The 15,898-nt window shown below is 38.7% G+C and overlaps 1 protein-coding gene across 7 annotated transcripts in view; it reads left to right on the top strand.

Moving 5' to 3' along the window:
- Positions 1–15,898, top strand: part of CSNK1G1 (casein kinase 1 gamma 1) — a 156,417-nt gene that overhangs the window by 32,579 nt on the left and 107,940 nt on the right. For 4 of the 7 annotated variants that reach the window (XM_061157346.1, XM_061157343.1, XM_061157345.1 and 1 more), the window contains one exon: positions 15,489–15,879. In XM_061157346.1, coding sequence (XP_061013329.1) covers positions 15,702–15,879 — 178 coding nt within the window. In that variant the 5' untranslated portion in view covers positions 15,489–15,701. Of the gene's footprint in view, positions 1–4,232; positions 4,345–15,488; positions 15,880–15,898 lie in introns of those variants that run through there. The other 3 variants (XM_061157344.1, XM_061157348.1, XM_061157349.1) reach the window with 3 other exon arrangements.

The raw sequence follows: 15,898 nt of genomic DNA, 5'->3' as shown, positions 1-15,898 counted from the left end.
GTGTCAGGGCTGAAAATAAATTTGCAGATTTCTGGCTTTGGTCTTCTACTTCACCAACTGTGTGTCTGTGTTCAACAGGCTGTTTTTGCATGGCTTAGAAAATATCTAGGAATTAAATAGTGATAATGCCAGAGAAACTCTCAGGTGAGACCATTTAGTGTCTTGGTCGTTAGATTTTATTTTCTGATGCTGTCTTATGACACCTAAGATGGGTAAAAATTTGGGTCATACTTTCCTAATGATTAGTGCCTTTTCTATAGTTAACACATTGCATATAACTAAGCAGGATATAGTCATCCTGGTACTTCGAATTATTACATTTTTCTTTCTCTTGAGAATGATGGCAGGAATTATGATCTCTTAGATCAACCTGTTAAATCTGTTCTTTGGTTGAAAACCAAGATTGAGAAGTCATTTATTATATATTCCTTTATTCATTGAATATTTTGAGAACCTACTATGCCAGGCCCTATGAATAAAATGGTGAATGAGAGTTCCTATCTTCACAGAATAATATGCCAGTGAACAAGCAGTTACAGTGTGCAGTGGTTAATGCTATTTGGGGACGCTAAAAGAGTCTGTAAGAGGGGCCTAAAACCCAGAATCGAGTCAAAGGAAAAGTTTTCTAGAGAAAGATGCGTTTAAAGTAAAAGCTAAAGAGGAGCATGAGTTAACGAACTAAGGAGCAGAGATAAAAGGGGGATCCAGGCCAAGGGCCCTATGGTGAAAATGAAGTAAGTTTGGTATTCATTAGCATGTAACACAAGGGAGTGATTTAACTGACATGAAGCTGTAAAGGTGAACACGTCCCAGGTCAGGAAGGACTGTAAGCCCCCACTGAGCCACCTGGGAAGCATTTTTTAAGTGCATTGGGAAGCCGTTGAAGGCCTTCAAGTTGGAGGATGACATGATTAGACTTGCTTTTAGAAAGTTCCCTCTGGCTAGAGTGCTACACAAATTGGTTTGGAGAGAGAGGTAAGGGAGTTGAAGGGAGAAACCTGAAAGCAAGATCAGTTGAGAGATTGTTTCATTCCTGTGGGAGAATGGTTTCTTTCCAGAGTGATACTAATGAAGACTGAGGAAAGCTTAGAGACTTGAGTGTTATTTAAGAGCTAAAATTCCTTTGTGTCTTGTTTAGGTCACTGGGTAGATGGTTAGTCTAGTATTCACTGAAGAAAGAACCCAAGAGAAGAAAGTAGGTTTGACATTTTCTTGGGGAGGAGACGGATGGTGGGAGAAGTGGGAACCAAGAGAAGATGAGCTTAATTCAGACTACTGAAATTGAGGTGTCCGAATTTTCTATGGTGAGATAGAAGAATATACCCCTGAGTATATACATCTCAAACACAGGAGAAGGGTGTTAGCTGGAAATACAAATTAAGATTCATCAGCATATAAATGAACATGTAGGAGTGCTTTGAACAATAACTTCAGTACTTTGGAACAGTGTCTTTTGTACAGTGGACACTTATTAAATATCTTTTGAATGAACACATGACTAGACACCGTGGGAGTGGTTTTGAGTGGGAAAAGAGGTAGGCCTGCGCCAGTATTGGGAGGAAATGAAGCAGTTAGGGGCGGGCTGAGCAAGAAGGAGCGGTGAGAGACAGGAGGAAAGCCTGGGAGACAGTGACCGCGAGAACCCAAACTGGAAAGGATATTTTAAGAAAGACTAAAAGGCTGTCAGGGTCAGGAGAATAAGAAGATGACTAAAACGTGTTTCTTGAATTTTTTCCTCAAGGATGTGGTTTACCTGGGTGGAGAAGGAGATCAATGGTTTGGAGGGATGGGATTAAAAACCTTATTGCAGTGAGTTCAGGAATGAGGAAACAAAAACATCTAGTGAGGACAGCTCTTCAGTTTGGTTGTGATGGGCCTTTGGGGAGAGACAGAATGGCTGCCAGACAGGAAATAGTGGTCAAGGGATGAGTGTTAGAGCTTGTGTTTTTAATGGTAAGGTTGTGGACATGTTTAATGCTCACTATAGGAAGTCAACAGAGAAGGATAAAGTTAAGAGCAATAATACAGTAAGTTTGTAGAAGTGATTTGACTTGGGCAGGAGGGCCACCTCTCCTGTATGAAACAGGAAGGAGGTTTGGTGTTAGAAAATAAAGGGAATTTTTATCATAGGACTTTTTGTTTCTGTGAAATAGCAAGATAGAAGTTTAAATAACTAAAGTAGTACATGCTTATTTAAAATTATTTAGAATGCAGAGATATAAAATAGAAATTTAAAATTTCATTCTTTGCCCTTTAATTGTGTTCCTCAGAGATTAACTGGTTTCAGTTTCTAATGTATCCTATCAGATTTCTTTCTAAATACACACAGACTGTATTCACATGAGAGACTGCAAAAGGATTTTAACTGTTTTTTTAAAAAAGTGGGGTCATACTATACATACGATTGTGCAACAGACCTTTTCCCCCCCATCATACTGTAATACTGTATTTGGTTTTCTTTTCCGAGCACATGATAAATCTACCTTTTTTTCTTTTCAGTAGCTTATACTATTCCATATATGGAGATACTTTGTTTTTTTAGCCATTCTAATCATGGGAATTTAAGTTGACTCTAGTTTCTTAATATTAAAAATAACACTCAGTGGATGTCCTTAACAGTATAGTATGGTCAAATCGTATTCAGGGTTTTAATGTATTCAGTTATGTCTGTATAAATCCCTGGTTTATTAGTTTGTTCAGTGGGTTATAATCTGTTACTGTGATTTTTTTTTTTGTAAAGATTTCTTTCTTTCTTTTTGGCTGTGTTGGGTCTTTGTTGCTGCGTGTGGGCTTTTCTCTAGCTGTGGCGAGTGCGGGCTCCTCTTCATTGTGGTGCCCCGGCTTCTCATTGTGGTGGCTTCTCTTGTTGCTGAGCGCAGACCTAGGATGCGCAGGTTTCAGTTGTTGCAGCGCGTGTGCTCAGTAGTTGTGGCCTGAGGAGTCTAGAGCACTGGCTCAGTAGTTGTAGCAAATGGGCTTAGCTGCCTTGTGGCTTGTGGGTCCATCCCAGAGTAGGAATTGAACCCATTGCACATGGACTTAGTTCCCTGACCAGGGATTGAATCCATGTCCCTTGCACTGCAAAGCAGATTCTTAACTACTAGCCCATCAGGGAAGTCCTGATATGGATATTGACTTTCCTGGTGATCCAGTTGTTAAGACTCTGCACTCCCAGTGCAGGGGGCCAGGGTTTGATCCTTGGTCAGGGAACTAGATCCCACATGCAGCAACTACCTGATGCAGCCAAATAAAGTTTAGGGCTTCCCAGGTGGCTCAGATGGTTAAAGAATCTGCCTGCAATGCAGGAGACCCAGGTTCAATCCTTGGGTCAGGAACATCCCCTGGAAAAGGGAATGACAACCCACTCTAGTATACTTGCCTGGAAAATCCCATGGATAGAGGCACCTGGTTGACTACAGTCCATGGGGTCACAGAGAGTCAGACATGACTGTCTAACACTTTCTTCACTTTCCCCTGCATTGGCAGAAAGATTCTTAACCACTGGACCATTAGGGAGGCCTGAGTGTAATTTATTTTGATGTTCATATTTGGCCACTGAATCCCTGTGTGTCCCTTGTGTCCTTTTGAACGTCCGCATCATTCATTGATCACTTTCTTACCTCGATTTTCTAGGCTCATCTTGTACTCCACTGCCTTAGCTCTGGAATCAGCCATTTCTGAGGAACTCTGGATCCTTGAGAATGGTTTTAAAACCGAAATCTGGGTGCCAGATGTGCTCATGCTGTTGAGTGTTGTTCCTCTCAGGCCCTGGTAGTGGGTGGAGCTCATAATTATTTTATTGCTGTGTTTGTTTGTCAAGTATATGTATGTATGGGGCTTCCCTGGTGACTCAGTGGTAAAGAATCTGCTTGTAATGCAGGCAACCTGGGTTTGAACCCTCGGTCAGGAAGATCTCCTGGAGAAGGAAATGGCAACCCACTCCAGCATTCTTGCCTGGGAAATCCCATGGATAGAGGAGCCTGGTGAGCTACAGTCCATGGGGTCGCAAATGAGTCAGACAGAACTTAGCGACTAAACAATAACATACATGTATATGTATATATAATATCATGAGTTTACATTGATACTTCCAATGCCAGTTCAATACCACCCCGTTCATTCTAGTTTTTTCCCTTTCCATTTCTGTAATTCTCTTACAGTGTAAAACCTGTCATTGTTCAATATGTTTACTTACCTGATCCATCTGCCTGTATGTGACTGATCTCCCATAGGACCTCCACTCACTCCTCACTTCACTTGGATTCTGCCGCTCCATGCCAGACTGCCTCTTCCACATGGATGAAGATGCTTTCACCTTGCCTGTGCTCCAGCGTACCATGCTGGGTGAGGACCTAGGACTTCCACGCTGGACTCCTCACCATTTTCAGGGTCTTACACTCTGTACGGGGTCCCTTGTTCCATTCCCACTCTGTGGACCTGCACATTTTACATTTTGAGTTACATGTAAGGAAATACACAGATCTTGAGTGAACTCTTGGATTGAGTTTTGATAAGTGTAACTGATATTCAACGGCCAAGAAAGCTTCCTAGTGTCCCCTTGCATTTAGTTTCTACTTTTCCTTCAAAGAGGAGAGGATTGTTGTTGAACTTTATATTTTGAGTAACACATGTGTTTCAATGACTGTAGCTTTAAAATGTGTCTTCCAAATTAAAAAAACAATTTCTTAATTGTGGTGGGAAAAACACGTAACACAAATGTATCCTCTTACCTATTTTTAAGTGTATAGTTTAGTAGTGTTAACTATATTCACATTGCTGTGGAACACATCCTCTCTTTTTCATCTTGCAGAACTGAAGCTCTGTACCCATCAAACAACAACTCTCTTTTGGCCCTTCACTACTTTCTGTTTCTGTAATTTTGACAACTCTAGATATCTCTATATGAGTGGAATCATGCCATATTTGTCCTCGTATATTGTGTGTGTGTGTATTTAAAAGAGTGATCTGGCTATTCTCAGTCATTTTCTTTTCCATAAACACTTTTTAATCAACTTGTTAATATGTATAAAAATTCCATAGTGATTTTTATATGGATTGCATTAAATCTGTCAGTTTGGGGAAAATTAGCATCACAGCTGTCAATATATTGAGTCTTCCAATCTGTAAATACAGTATATCTATTTATTCAGATCTTTATTTCTGTAGTATATTATAGTTTTAAACATAAATTTTGTACATTGTATAAAATATGTTCATAAGTACTTATAGTTTTCTTGATGCTGTTTTAGATGGAATTATTATTATTTTAAAGACTATATTTTTATAGATTTTTAGGCACAATTTTAGGTTTACATAAAAATTGAACAGAAAATATGGAAAATTTCTATATACTCCCTCACAATACCCCCTTCCCATTTTTCCTGTTTAGTAAGTATTTTTCCCTTGCATTACTGTTACACATACAACTTTTATACCTGATTAGTCAGTATGGATTTATTTCTATTAACTAAAATCCATAGTTTGCATTAGGGTCCAGTCCTGTGTTGTGTGTTACATGGGTTTTGATAACCACATAATGACATGTGTCTGTCATTACAATATCATACAAAGTGTTACTATTGCACTGAAAATCCTCTGTGGTTCACCTGTTCATCCCTCCACCCCACTAATCCTTGACAACTACTGATATATTTTTTACAGTCTCAATAGTTTTTCCTTTTTCAGAATGTCATATAGTTGGAATATGCGTATTCTTTTCAGATTGGCTTCCTTCACTTAGCAGTATTCATTTAAGTTTCCTCTATGTCCTTTCGTGGCTTGATACCTCATTTCTTTTTTTTTTTTTTTTCTCTCATTTCTTTTTATCACTGAAGAATATTCCGTTGCATAGTTATACCACAGTCTACTTATCCACTCACCTATTGAAATACATCTTGATTGCTTCCAGTTTTTGGCAGTTTCAAATAAAGCAACTGTAAACTTTCACATGAAAGTTTTTGTATGGATTTAAGTTGTTAGTTCATTTGAATAAACACCTAGGATTTCTGGATCATGTAGTGAAAGTATGTTTAGTTTTGTGAGAAACTGCCAAACTGTCTTCCAAGTGGCTGTACCATTTGGCATTCCCATCAGCAGTGAACAAGACTTCCTGTTGTTGCACCTGCATTTGGTGTTGTCAGCGTTTGGGGGTTTCATCATTCTAAGAAGTTTATAGTGGTATCTCATTTTAATTTACTGTGAGATAATTCCGTCGTCATGTATTATGTTGAGCATCTTTTTCATATACTCATTTGTGATCTGTCTCTCTTTGGTGAGGTATCTGTTAATCTTTTGCCCTTTTTTGAAATGGATTGTTTCTTATTGCTTTAAGAGTTTTTTGTGTATTTTGGATAACAGTCTTTTTTCAGTTACCTGTTTTGTGAATATTTCTCCCAGGCTATAACTTGTCTTTTCGTTTTCTTTAGAGTCACTTTGCAAAACAGAAGTTTTTAGTTTTTATTAAGTTTGACTTATCAATCTTCATTTTCATAGATCACACTTTTATTGGTGTATTTAAGAAATCATTGCCAAGCCCATGGTCACTTAGATATTTTTCTGTAGTATCTTCTAGTAATTTCACAGTTTTTGTGTTTTATGTTTGGCTCTGTGATTGGAATTGATTTTTGTGACAGGTAAAATCTGTATCTCGATTCACTTTTTTACATACAGCATCCATTTGTTCCAGCACTACTTGTTGAGAAGACAGTCCTCCACTGAATTGCCTTTGGTCCTTTGTCCGAGAACAGTTTGACTGTATTTGTGTGTATTTGATTTGGGCTTTCTATTTTGTTTCATTGATTTATTTGTGTTTTATTTTTCCAATACAACACTGATTAGTGATCATTATAGCTTTATAATGAGTCTTGAAGTTGAGTAGTGTCTGTCTTTTGACTTTGTTCTTTTCTTTCAATAGTATGTTGGCTATTCTGGGTCTTTTGCTTTTTCATATAATAATTAGAATCAGTTTGCCAGTGCTCACAAAAATAACTGGATGAGAGTTTGTTTTTTAAATGGTAGTATAAAAAAATTTTTCTACGTGGGGAGATATGAAAAATTGTGAGATACTGAAGGAGTAAAACTTGTTAGGTGGGCTTGGTCTGGGTTCCAGTGTGAGACGGAGGCTTCTGATGGAGATGGAGGCTCTTCCCAAAGACACCAAATCTTAGAGCTGTACACAGAAGAATATCCTCTGAAAGGAATCCAGAAACTGGATGAGTAACTCCTGCACATTGGGCAAATGAGGAAAAACCCACGGCAAAAAGAATCAGAAAAACTGAGATAAACTCTTTCCAAAAAACCCACCCCCAGCACAGCAACACACAGTCAGGAGAGAACTCAAAAATCCCAGCTTGTGAGGTGTGAAGGGATTGGACCCAACCTGTAGCACCCCAACATTTTAGTCTTTGACCTGAAGGATGGCCCCCAAAACACCTGGCTCTGAAACCAGTGAAGCTTGTGTCTCTGGGACCCTGAAGACTATAGCAAACAGGGAAATAATTTTTAATAGTTCTTGCTATGGCTGTCCCCCTGAATTCAGTGCAGAGACAGAAGACAGAAATACCCATCTCCCAGTCTTTCCCTGAAGGAGGACTGTTTGCATATTCAAAGTACTGCTGCGTAAGAGTCAAGCTTCTAATTCACCTCACATCTAGGGACAGACCACAGTGCTCCATAGAGACTGGGGAGGCTGGCAGGTATCACTTCCACATTCTCCTTGTGGTGTCTCTGGTGTCTCTCTGTTATGAGTTGAACACTCATCTGTTGTCCTGGCTCTTGTGGCTGCATCTTAGGGGATGCACCCCTGTTTCACTTGCATTCGTGGGTCCCACAGGACTGTAACAAATAAACAGTTCTTACCTAACTATCTGCTAACTAGCTCTGAGGGAGCTGACTAAAAAGCCCAGTCCCCAGTCTCTCCCTGAAAGATCTACCTTCATACTTTAAAAGCTCCTGTGGATGGTCCAGCCTCTAGTCAGCCTGCATCTAAGTGCTGACTGAGATTCCCTCTTTGGGACACTGGAAGATCTTGGCACACCCTCAACTAAGAAGATTAAAATAATATTAAGCATCTTTTCTGACCACAGTGGTATGAAATTAGAAGTCAATTGCAAGAAGCCAATTGGAGAATTCATAAATATCTTGAGATTAAACAACATGCTACTAAGGAAAAATCAAAAGAGAAATCAGCGTTATGTTAGAAGGTCTGTATTAGAAATCAACGTATATTAGAAGGTCTAGCCAGAGCAGTTAGGCAAGATAAAGAAATAAAAGGCTGCTGCTGCTTTTTTCTCTTTCTTTGGCTGTGCTGCACTACTTAGGGGATCTCACTTCTCTGATCAGGGATTGAACCTGGGCCACAGCAGTGAAAGCCCAGATCCTAACTACTAGACCTCCAGGGAACTCTCAGAGGCTTCCCAATTGGAAAGGAAGAAGTAAAACTGTCACTGTCTGCAAGTGACACAGTACTACATGTCGAAAACCCTAAAGATACCACCAAAAGACTGTCGGAACTAATTGACAAATTCAGTAAAGTTGCAGGATACATACAAAATTAGTATGCAAAAGTCTATTGGGTTTCAATGATGAACTATCTGAGGAATTTTTAAAATCCCATCTGTGAGTACATCAAATAGGAAAAGGAGTACATCAAGGCTGTATATTGTCACCCTGTTTATTTAACTTATATGCAGAGTACATCATGAGAAACACTGGCCTGGATGAAGCACAAGCTGGAATCAAGATTTCTGGAAGAAATATCAATAACCTCACATATGCAGACGACACCACCCTTATGGCAGAAAGTGAAAAAGAACTAAAGAGCCTCTTGATGAAAGTGAAAGAGGAGAGTGAGAAAGTTGGCTTATAGCTCAGCATTCGGAAAACTAAGATCATGGCATCCGGTCCCATCACTTCACGGCAAGTCAATGGGGAAACAGTGGCTAACTCAATTTTTGGGGGCTCCAAAATCACTGCAGATTTTGATTGCAGCCATTAAATTAAAAGACACTTACTCCTTGGAAGAGAAGTTATGACCAACCTAGACAGCATATTAAAAAGCAGAGACATTACTTTGCCAACAAAGGTCCGTCTAGTCAAGCCTATGGTTTTTCCAGTACTCATGCATGGACGTGAGAATTGGACTATAAAAGAAAGCTGAGCACCGAAGAATTGATGCTTTTGAACTGTGGTGTTGGAGAAGACTCTTGAGAGTCCCTTGGACTGCAAGGAGATCCAACCAGTCCATCCTAAAGGAGATCAGTCCTGAATGTTCATTGGAAGGACTGATGTTGAAGCTGAAACTCCAATACTTTGGCCACCTGATGCGAAGAGCTGACTCATTGGAAAAGACCCTGATGCTGGGAAAGATTGAGGGCAGGAGGAGAAGGGGATGACAGAGGATGAGATGGTTGGATGGCATCACCGACCCAGTGGACATGAGTTTGGGTAGGCTCCGGGAGTTGGTGATGGACATGGAGGCCTGGCAAGCTGCAGTCCATGCTGTTGCAAGGAGTCAGACATGACTGAGCAACTGAACTGATACTGATGAGTACATCAAAATAATAAATACTACCTAGGAATAAATTTAATCAGCGAAGTAAAAGATATGTACATTGAAAACTATAAGACATTGAAAGAAATTGAGACACAATACAAAGACACATACAAATAAATGGAAAGATATTTTATACTCATTAACTGGAAGAATTAATATTGTTAAATTGCTCATACTATGTGATTCCATGCAATCCTTATCAAAATCCCAATGATACTTTTCATAGAAAAAAAATCAATCCCAAAGTTTGTATGGAACACAAAAGACCCCAAACAGCTAAAGCAGTCTTGAGAAGGAACAATGAAACTGGAAGTATCACATTTCCTGACTTCAAATTATAATACAGAAGTTACAGTGATCAAAACAGTATGGTGGTATTGGTAAAAAATCAGACACATAGATCAAAGGCACAGGATCGAGATCCCAGAGGTAAACCTATGCATATATGGCCAATTAATTTCCAACAAGGGAGCCAAGAATATACAATGGAAACAGGATAGTCTTTTCAATAAGTGGTAGTGGGAAAATTGGACCCCTGTCTTAAACCGTACACAAAAACTCAAAATGGATTATAGACTTGAGGGACTTCCCTAGTGGTCCAGTGGTTAAGAGTCCACATTTCCAATGCAGGGGACACAGGTTTGATCCCTGGTTGGGGAGATAAGATCCACATGCCATGCAGCATGGCCAAAAGATTTTTAAAAAATAGATTACAGATTTGATAAGATCTGAAACCATAAAACTCCTAAAAGAAAACATAGTTCATAAGCACCTTAACATTGGTCTTAGCAGTGATGTTTTTTTTAGATTTGACACCTAAAGCAAATGCCTCAAAAGCAAAAATAAACAAGCTGGATTATATCAAACTAAAAAGCTTTTGCATAACAAAGAGATCCATCAATAAAATGAAGAGTCGGTACTTCCCTGGTGGTCCAGTGGTTTAGTATCCACCTTCCGATGCTGGGGATACAGGTTTGTTTCTTCATCAGGGAACTAATATCCCACATGCCATGGGGCAACTAAGCCCACTTGTTTCAAATACTGAACCCGCATGCCACAGCTACAGTGCCTACCTGCTCTGGATCCCACATGCCACAACTAAGACCCAACACAGCCAAAAATAAACATTTATTAAAAAATGAAGAGTCAGTCTATAGAATGGGAGAAAATATTTGCAAATCAAGTATCTGATAAGGGATTAATATCTTAAATACATTTTTTAAAAGCTCATACAACTCAGGGAAGAAAATCAGATTTTAAAATGGGCAGAGGAACTGAATAGACATTTTTTCAAAGGAGACGTACAAATGGCCAGCATCATGTTGAAAAGGAGCTCAGCATCACTAATCATTAGGAAAAGGCAAGTCAAACCCACAATATGATATCACTTCATACCCGTTATGGCTGTTATCAGAAATACAAGAGATAAGTGTTGACATGACTGGAGAAGAGTGAACCTTTATGTGCTGTTGATGATCATGTAAATTAGTGTAGCCACTGTGGTGGGCAGTATGAAGGTTCCATTGTTGGGTACAGGACTTCTCTGGTAGCTCACCTGGTAAAGAGAAGGGAATGGCTACCCACTCCAGTATTCTGGCCTGGAGAATTCCATGGATTGTATAGTCCATGGGCTTGCAAAGAGTTGGACACGACTGAGCGACTTTGACTTTCTGTTCAGTGTATATCCAATGGAAAGAAAATTGTTATCTTAAAGAGATACCTGCACCCCCGTGTTCTTTGCAGCATTATTTACAATAGCCAAGACGTAGAAACAACCTACGTGCCTGTCAACAGGCAAATGAATAACCACATGCCTGACGCACATACAGGGACTTTCCAGATAGCTTGGTGGTAAAGAATCCACTTTCAGTGCAGGAGACGTGGGTTTAATTCCTGGGCCAGGAAGATCCCCTGGAGAAGGAAATGGCAATCCATTCCAGTATTCTTGCCTGGGAAATCTCATGGACAGAGGAGCCCTGTGGGCCACAGTCCATGGGGTCACGAAGGAGTCGTACATGACTTAGTGACTAAACAACAACAGTAACACAGAGAGAGAGGAATATTCTTCAGCCATAAAAATGGCATCCTGTCATTGGCAACAGTATGGCACTATGCTCAATGAAATAGGTTTAGCTAAATACAAATACTGTGTGATCTTACCTGTGGAATCATAGAAAAGGAGAACAGACTGATGTAGCCAGAGATGAGAGTAGGGGAAGGGGGCTGCAAAATGCTGAAGGTAAATTAAAAGAATACAAGCTTTCAGTTACAAGATAAATAATTTCTGGGGTGGGTACAGCATGGGATCTGTGGTTAACAATACTGTGTTGTATATATCAAAGTTGCTAAGAGAGTAGATTTTTAAAGTTCTCATTATAAGGAAAAAGTTGAATCTGTCTGGTGATGGATGCTAACTTCTTCTGATAATTATTTTGTAATACATTCCTGTATCTAATCATGTTGTATACTGTAAACTAATACTAATATATGACTAATGTGTGTCAGTTGTATAGCAATAAAGTTGGAAAACATAATTATCAGTTGGGAATATATTGATCATTGAGAGTTGGAATAGTAAGAATGGGAGAAGTTAATAATTGGAATTTGTGGAAAAAAGAAAAATTAATACCAGAACCAAGACACTTCTTTGAGAAAGATCTTCAGTGTTCTTCTTACTTGATGCAAGTAATAAATTCTTCCTTCTCCCAGAAAAAAAAAAAAAAAAAACTAACCGAAATGAGAATCTGTAAACTTTGTTCTTCCCTTCAGTAATAGCACTCCCATAATGTATTTTGGTTAAATAAAGATTTTGATCATTCATTAGGTTAATTAAAGTGAGAGTCTTATTGGTGTCCCTTAAAAAAAAAAGTTAGAATGCGTATAAGCATTTTGTTTTTACTTAAATTTTAGTATACTTTAAAAAATTGCCATTATTTTTTATAGTTTTTTTAAGCACACATGCAAGCACATTCACGTGTACAGATATCATTTTTACTGAATGTTTACTGAATACTTTCTTTGGGTGTGAGATGTATATATATAGATAGATAGATAATTGTTTAGTCATGTCCGACTCTTTACGACTCCATGGACAGCAACCTTCCAGGCTCCTCTGTCCTCGGGGATTCTCTAGGCAAGAGTGCTGGAGTAGGTTGCCATACCCTCTAGGGGACCTTCCTGACCTAGGGTTCGAGCCCAGGTCTCCCACATTGCAGGCAGATTCTTTACCATCTGAGACACCAGGGAAACCCATACTGCCCTTGAAATTTATCCTGTGTTCTAAACATCATATTAGGCTTTGATCTCATTCTTTGAGGAGCTTACAGGGGGAATTTCAGATTTGTTACAGGCACTTTTTGTTGGCAACTTTCTACACAAGGGGAATTTTGTTGGGGGCTCTGCAAAGAATTTTCATCTTCACCAAAAAAAGAGATGCATGATGAGAAAATCTTGCTATTGCTCTTTCATTTCTGTTTTGGACGCTGATACGGGAAGTGATACCTGATGCTGAAATTTGTGACCAGGAGGCTGCAAGCATTAGGACCAAAGCCAACTTGTATTAATGAAGGAACAATAGAAAAGAGAGTCTGGTCACTTTGGAGATTCTTTAAACATACTCTTACCGTATGATCCAGCTACACTCATAAACAATTTCATTTGCAAATTACATCAGGAGAGAGAAATTTAGAAGCTTAACAAAGTCCTATCATGACTATCAACAAAGAATGTGTGTGTTTTGACTTTAAAATTTAAATATGTTCCTCATTTTTTACAATGCCAGTATATGAGAATCTAAAATAACAAGTTTTAAATCAGGGGAAAAAGTGAACACAAATGAAAAATACAAAGAGTAATAGACAAGGTAGTACAGTTTTCCAAATCTTAAAAATGAGACTATTATACCAATGATAATTGATGAAGCTTTAGGGGATTAGTTCAGTGGTCAAAAGTGTCTGGACAGGCTAAAACATCCTTTACCTGTTCTTAGAAAAAGAACAGTATGATATAAGGGAAGAGAGTATATGTAGCCTGACAGTTTTTCATATATAGACACATGACCACCTGTTAAGATTGGGACTGTTTAAATAAAACATCTTAAATTGTGTTTCTCTCTCTCTCTCTCTTTTTTTTTTTTTTTGGTCACATTACAAGGATTGCAGGATCTTAGTTCCCCAACCAAGAGTTGAACCCGCGCCCTCGGCAGTGAAATCACCAAGTCTTAACAGCTGGACCTCCAGGGAATTCCCCATTTCTCTTTCTTTACTCATCTTGTTTGAGGGACAAGACAACAGAAATAATTGAAGGCTTGGGTAGACAACAGAAATAATTGAAGGCTATTCGATTAAGTTGTAATAAGAGAAAGTAATAAGAAATATAAATTCATAATGTTGTTTATGTAGGAAGCCCAGTAATTGTTGACCTATTCTTACCACCCTGCTTTTTTACCTTAACAGAATATATGTTATGAAAGTAGACATATCATTTCCTGAATTCGGGGAAATACATTATAATGATTGTTAGCATTACAGAAGCATAAAGTCATTATGCAGTATTAATAATGGAAAGAAAAACAGAAAAGATGAAAATAAACAGTTTAACTACTATAATGAAGTAAACCTTGTATTCTGGGATCATGTGCCCATTTGTAAATTCAGCTCACAGGTTTGTGTCTGTTCCTGTACTGGGGAATTAGTGGTGTCTGTAAGAAGCTTATACAGTCTAGACGTACTTACTTTCTTGTATTACGTGTAATAATAACCAAGCAGTTCTAATTTTCTTCTTCCTTAAAATTTTAAGGTAAATCTTTAATGAAAGTGAAATAAAAGTATGTGTTTAGTCTGTGATTGCTGTGACACAATATTCTGTGACAAAAGTATATTCTTTTATTAAGGAAAATCACCTAGATTTTCAAAAATTAGTGTTGAAATTACCTCATTGTAAACTTTGTCTTGGGCTTAGTCCTGAATTGAGAAACTGGAGAGTTCTGAAATGGATGAGTTTTAAGATTTTTTGTTTCTCAAATTTATTTTCACTTGGAGGTCGTGCAAAGGATCTACTTCAGTCACTCTGTCATTTATACTCAGTCCACAATGAAAACTAGACCAAAAGTTGAGCTTTCCAGAAATTTAGTGTTGGACTACTTTGTAGCACTAGGGTTTTGGAAAGGCCTTTATAGAAGTGGTGCCTCTGGAGGTGTTAGTTGCTTTGGGGCTTCCCAGGTGGCTCAGTGGTAAAGAATCCACCTGCCTATGCAGGAGATGCAGGAGACATAGGTTGGATCCCTGGATTGAAATGATCCTTTGGAGGAGCAAATGGCAACCCAACTCTAGTATTCTTGCTTGAAAAATTCCATGAACAGAGGAGCCCGCTGGGCTGCAGTCCATGAGGTCACAAAGAGTCAGACACAAGTGAGCAACTGAGCACGCACATTCACGCACTGTGTCAATCAGTAACTTGTTTTGGATTTTGTGATTGTTGTTAGTGCTTGATAAATGGTGGGGATGGAGGAGGGAGACAGTGGGTAGAGAGTGTGTTCATTTCTGATAGATTCTGTCCAAATTAAAAAGAAGAGCTTTTAATCGCCCTCAGTTTATTTAACTTAGTGGAACCCCACCATATTTTTGTTAGCCAGTGATGAAAAAGCCAACAAATAACTTGCCTTTGAGTAATATGAAAACACCAGAGGAAAGCATTTTATGTTAAAGGGTTGTGTGTTCCCGTAATTGCCATGGTCTGTAGCATACTGAGTGTGTTTTACCAGGTAAATTACTAGTCCAGATGGCTAAACTTTTGGAGGATATAAAACCAAAATCCATTTCAGGATGCTATCCACTTTGCATAGTTTTGGATAGGATTCATTCTAGTTAGTGGTAACACTCTTAATTTGTTTTTAAAATACAACTTTTAACTGTATGCTTTTTTTATTTTTACCTAGGTTACACAATGTTCTCCTATGCTTGAGATCTACAGACTACGTATCCTACAAGAACTAATCAATGGTTTTTCATCTCCTGGAAATAAAAACGTAAATATGGTGCCAAAAGAACTCCTTACCTTACTCTGACGACAGTTTATTCGGCCATACTTTTATATTGAAGAGACGTATACAGATTCAATTACTTGTGCAGAGACACTGTCGTGTAGGATCATGGACCATCCTAGTAGGGAAAAGGATGAAAGACAACGGACAACTAAACCCATGGCACAAAGGAGAGAACATTGTTCCCGACCATCTGGCTCAACATCGTCTGGGGTTCTTATGGTGGGACCCAACTTCAGGGTTGGCAAGAAGATAGGGTGTGGGAACTTCGGAGAGCTCAGATTAGGTAAGAACTTGGTTCTTAT

The sequence above is a fragment of the Dama dama genome, chromosome 12 (assembly GCF_033118175.1).
Source record: "Dama dama isolate Ldn47 chromosome 12, ASM3311817v1, whole genome shotgun sequence".
In the NCBI taxonomy this organism is placed as follows: Eukaryota; Metazoa; Chordata; class Mammalia; order Artiodactyla; family Cervidae; genus Dama; species Dama dama.
Note: the sequence above shows the minus strand (reverse complement) of the source record. Positions and strands in the feature narration are given on the sequence as shown.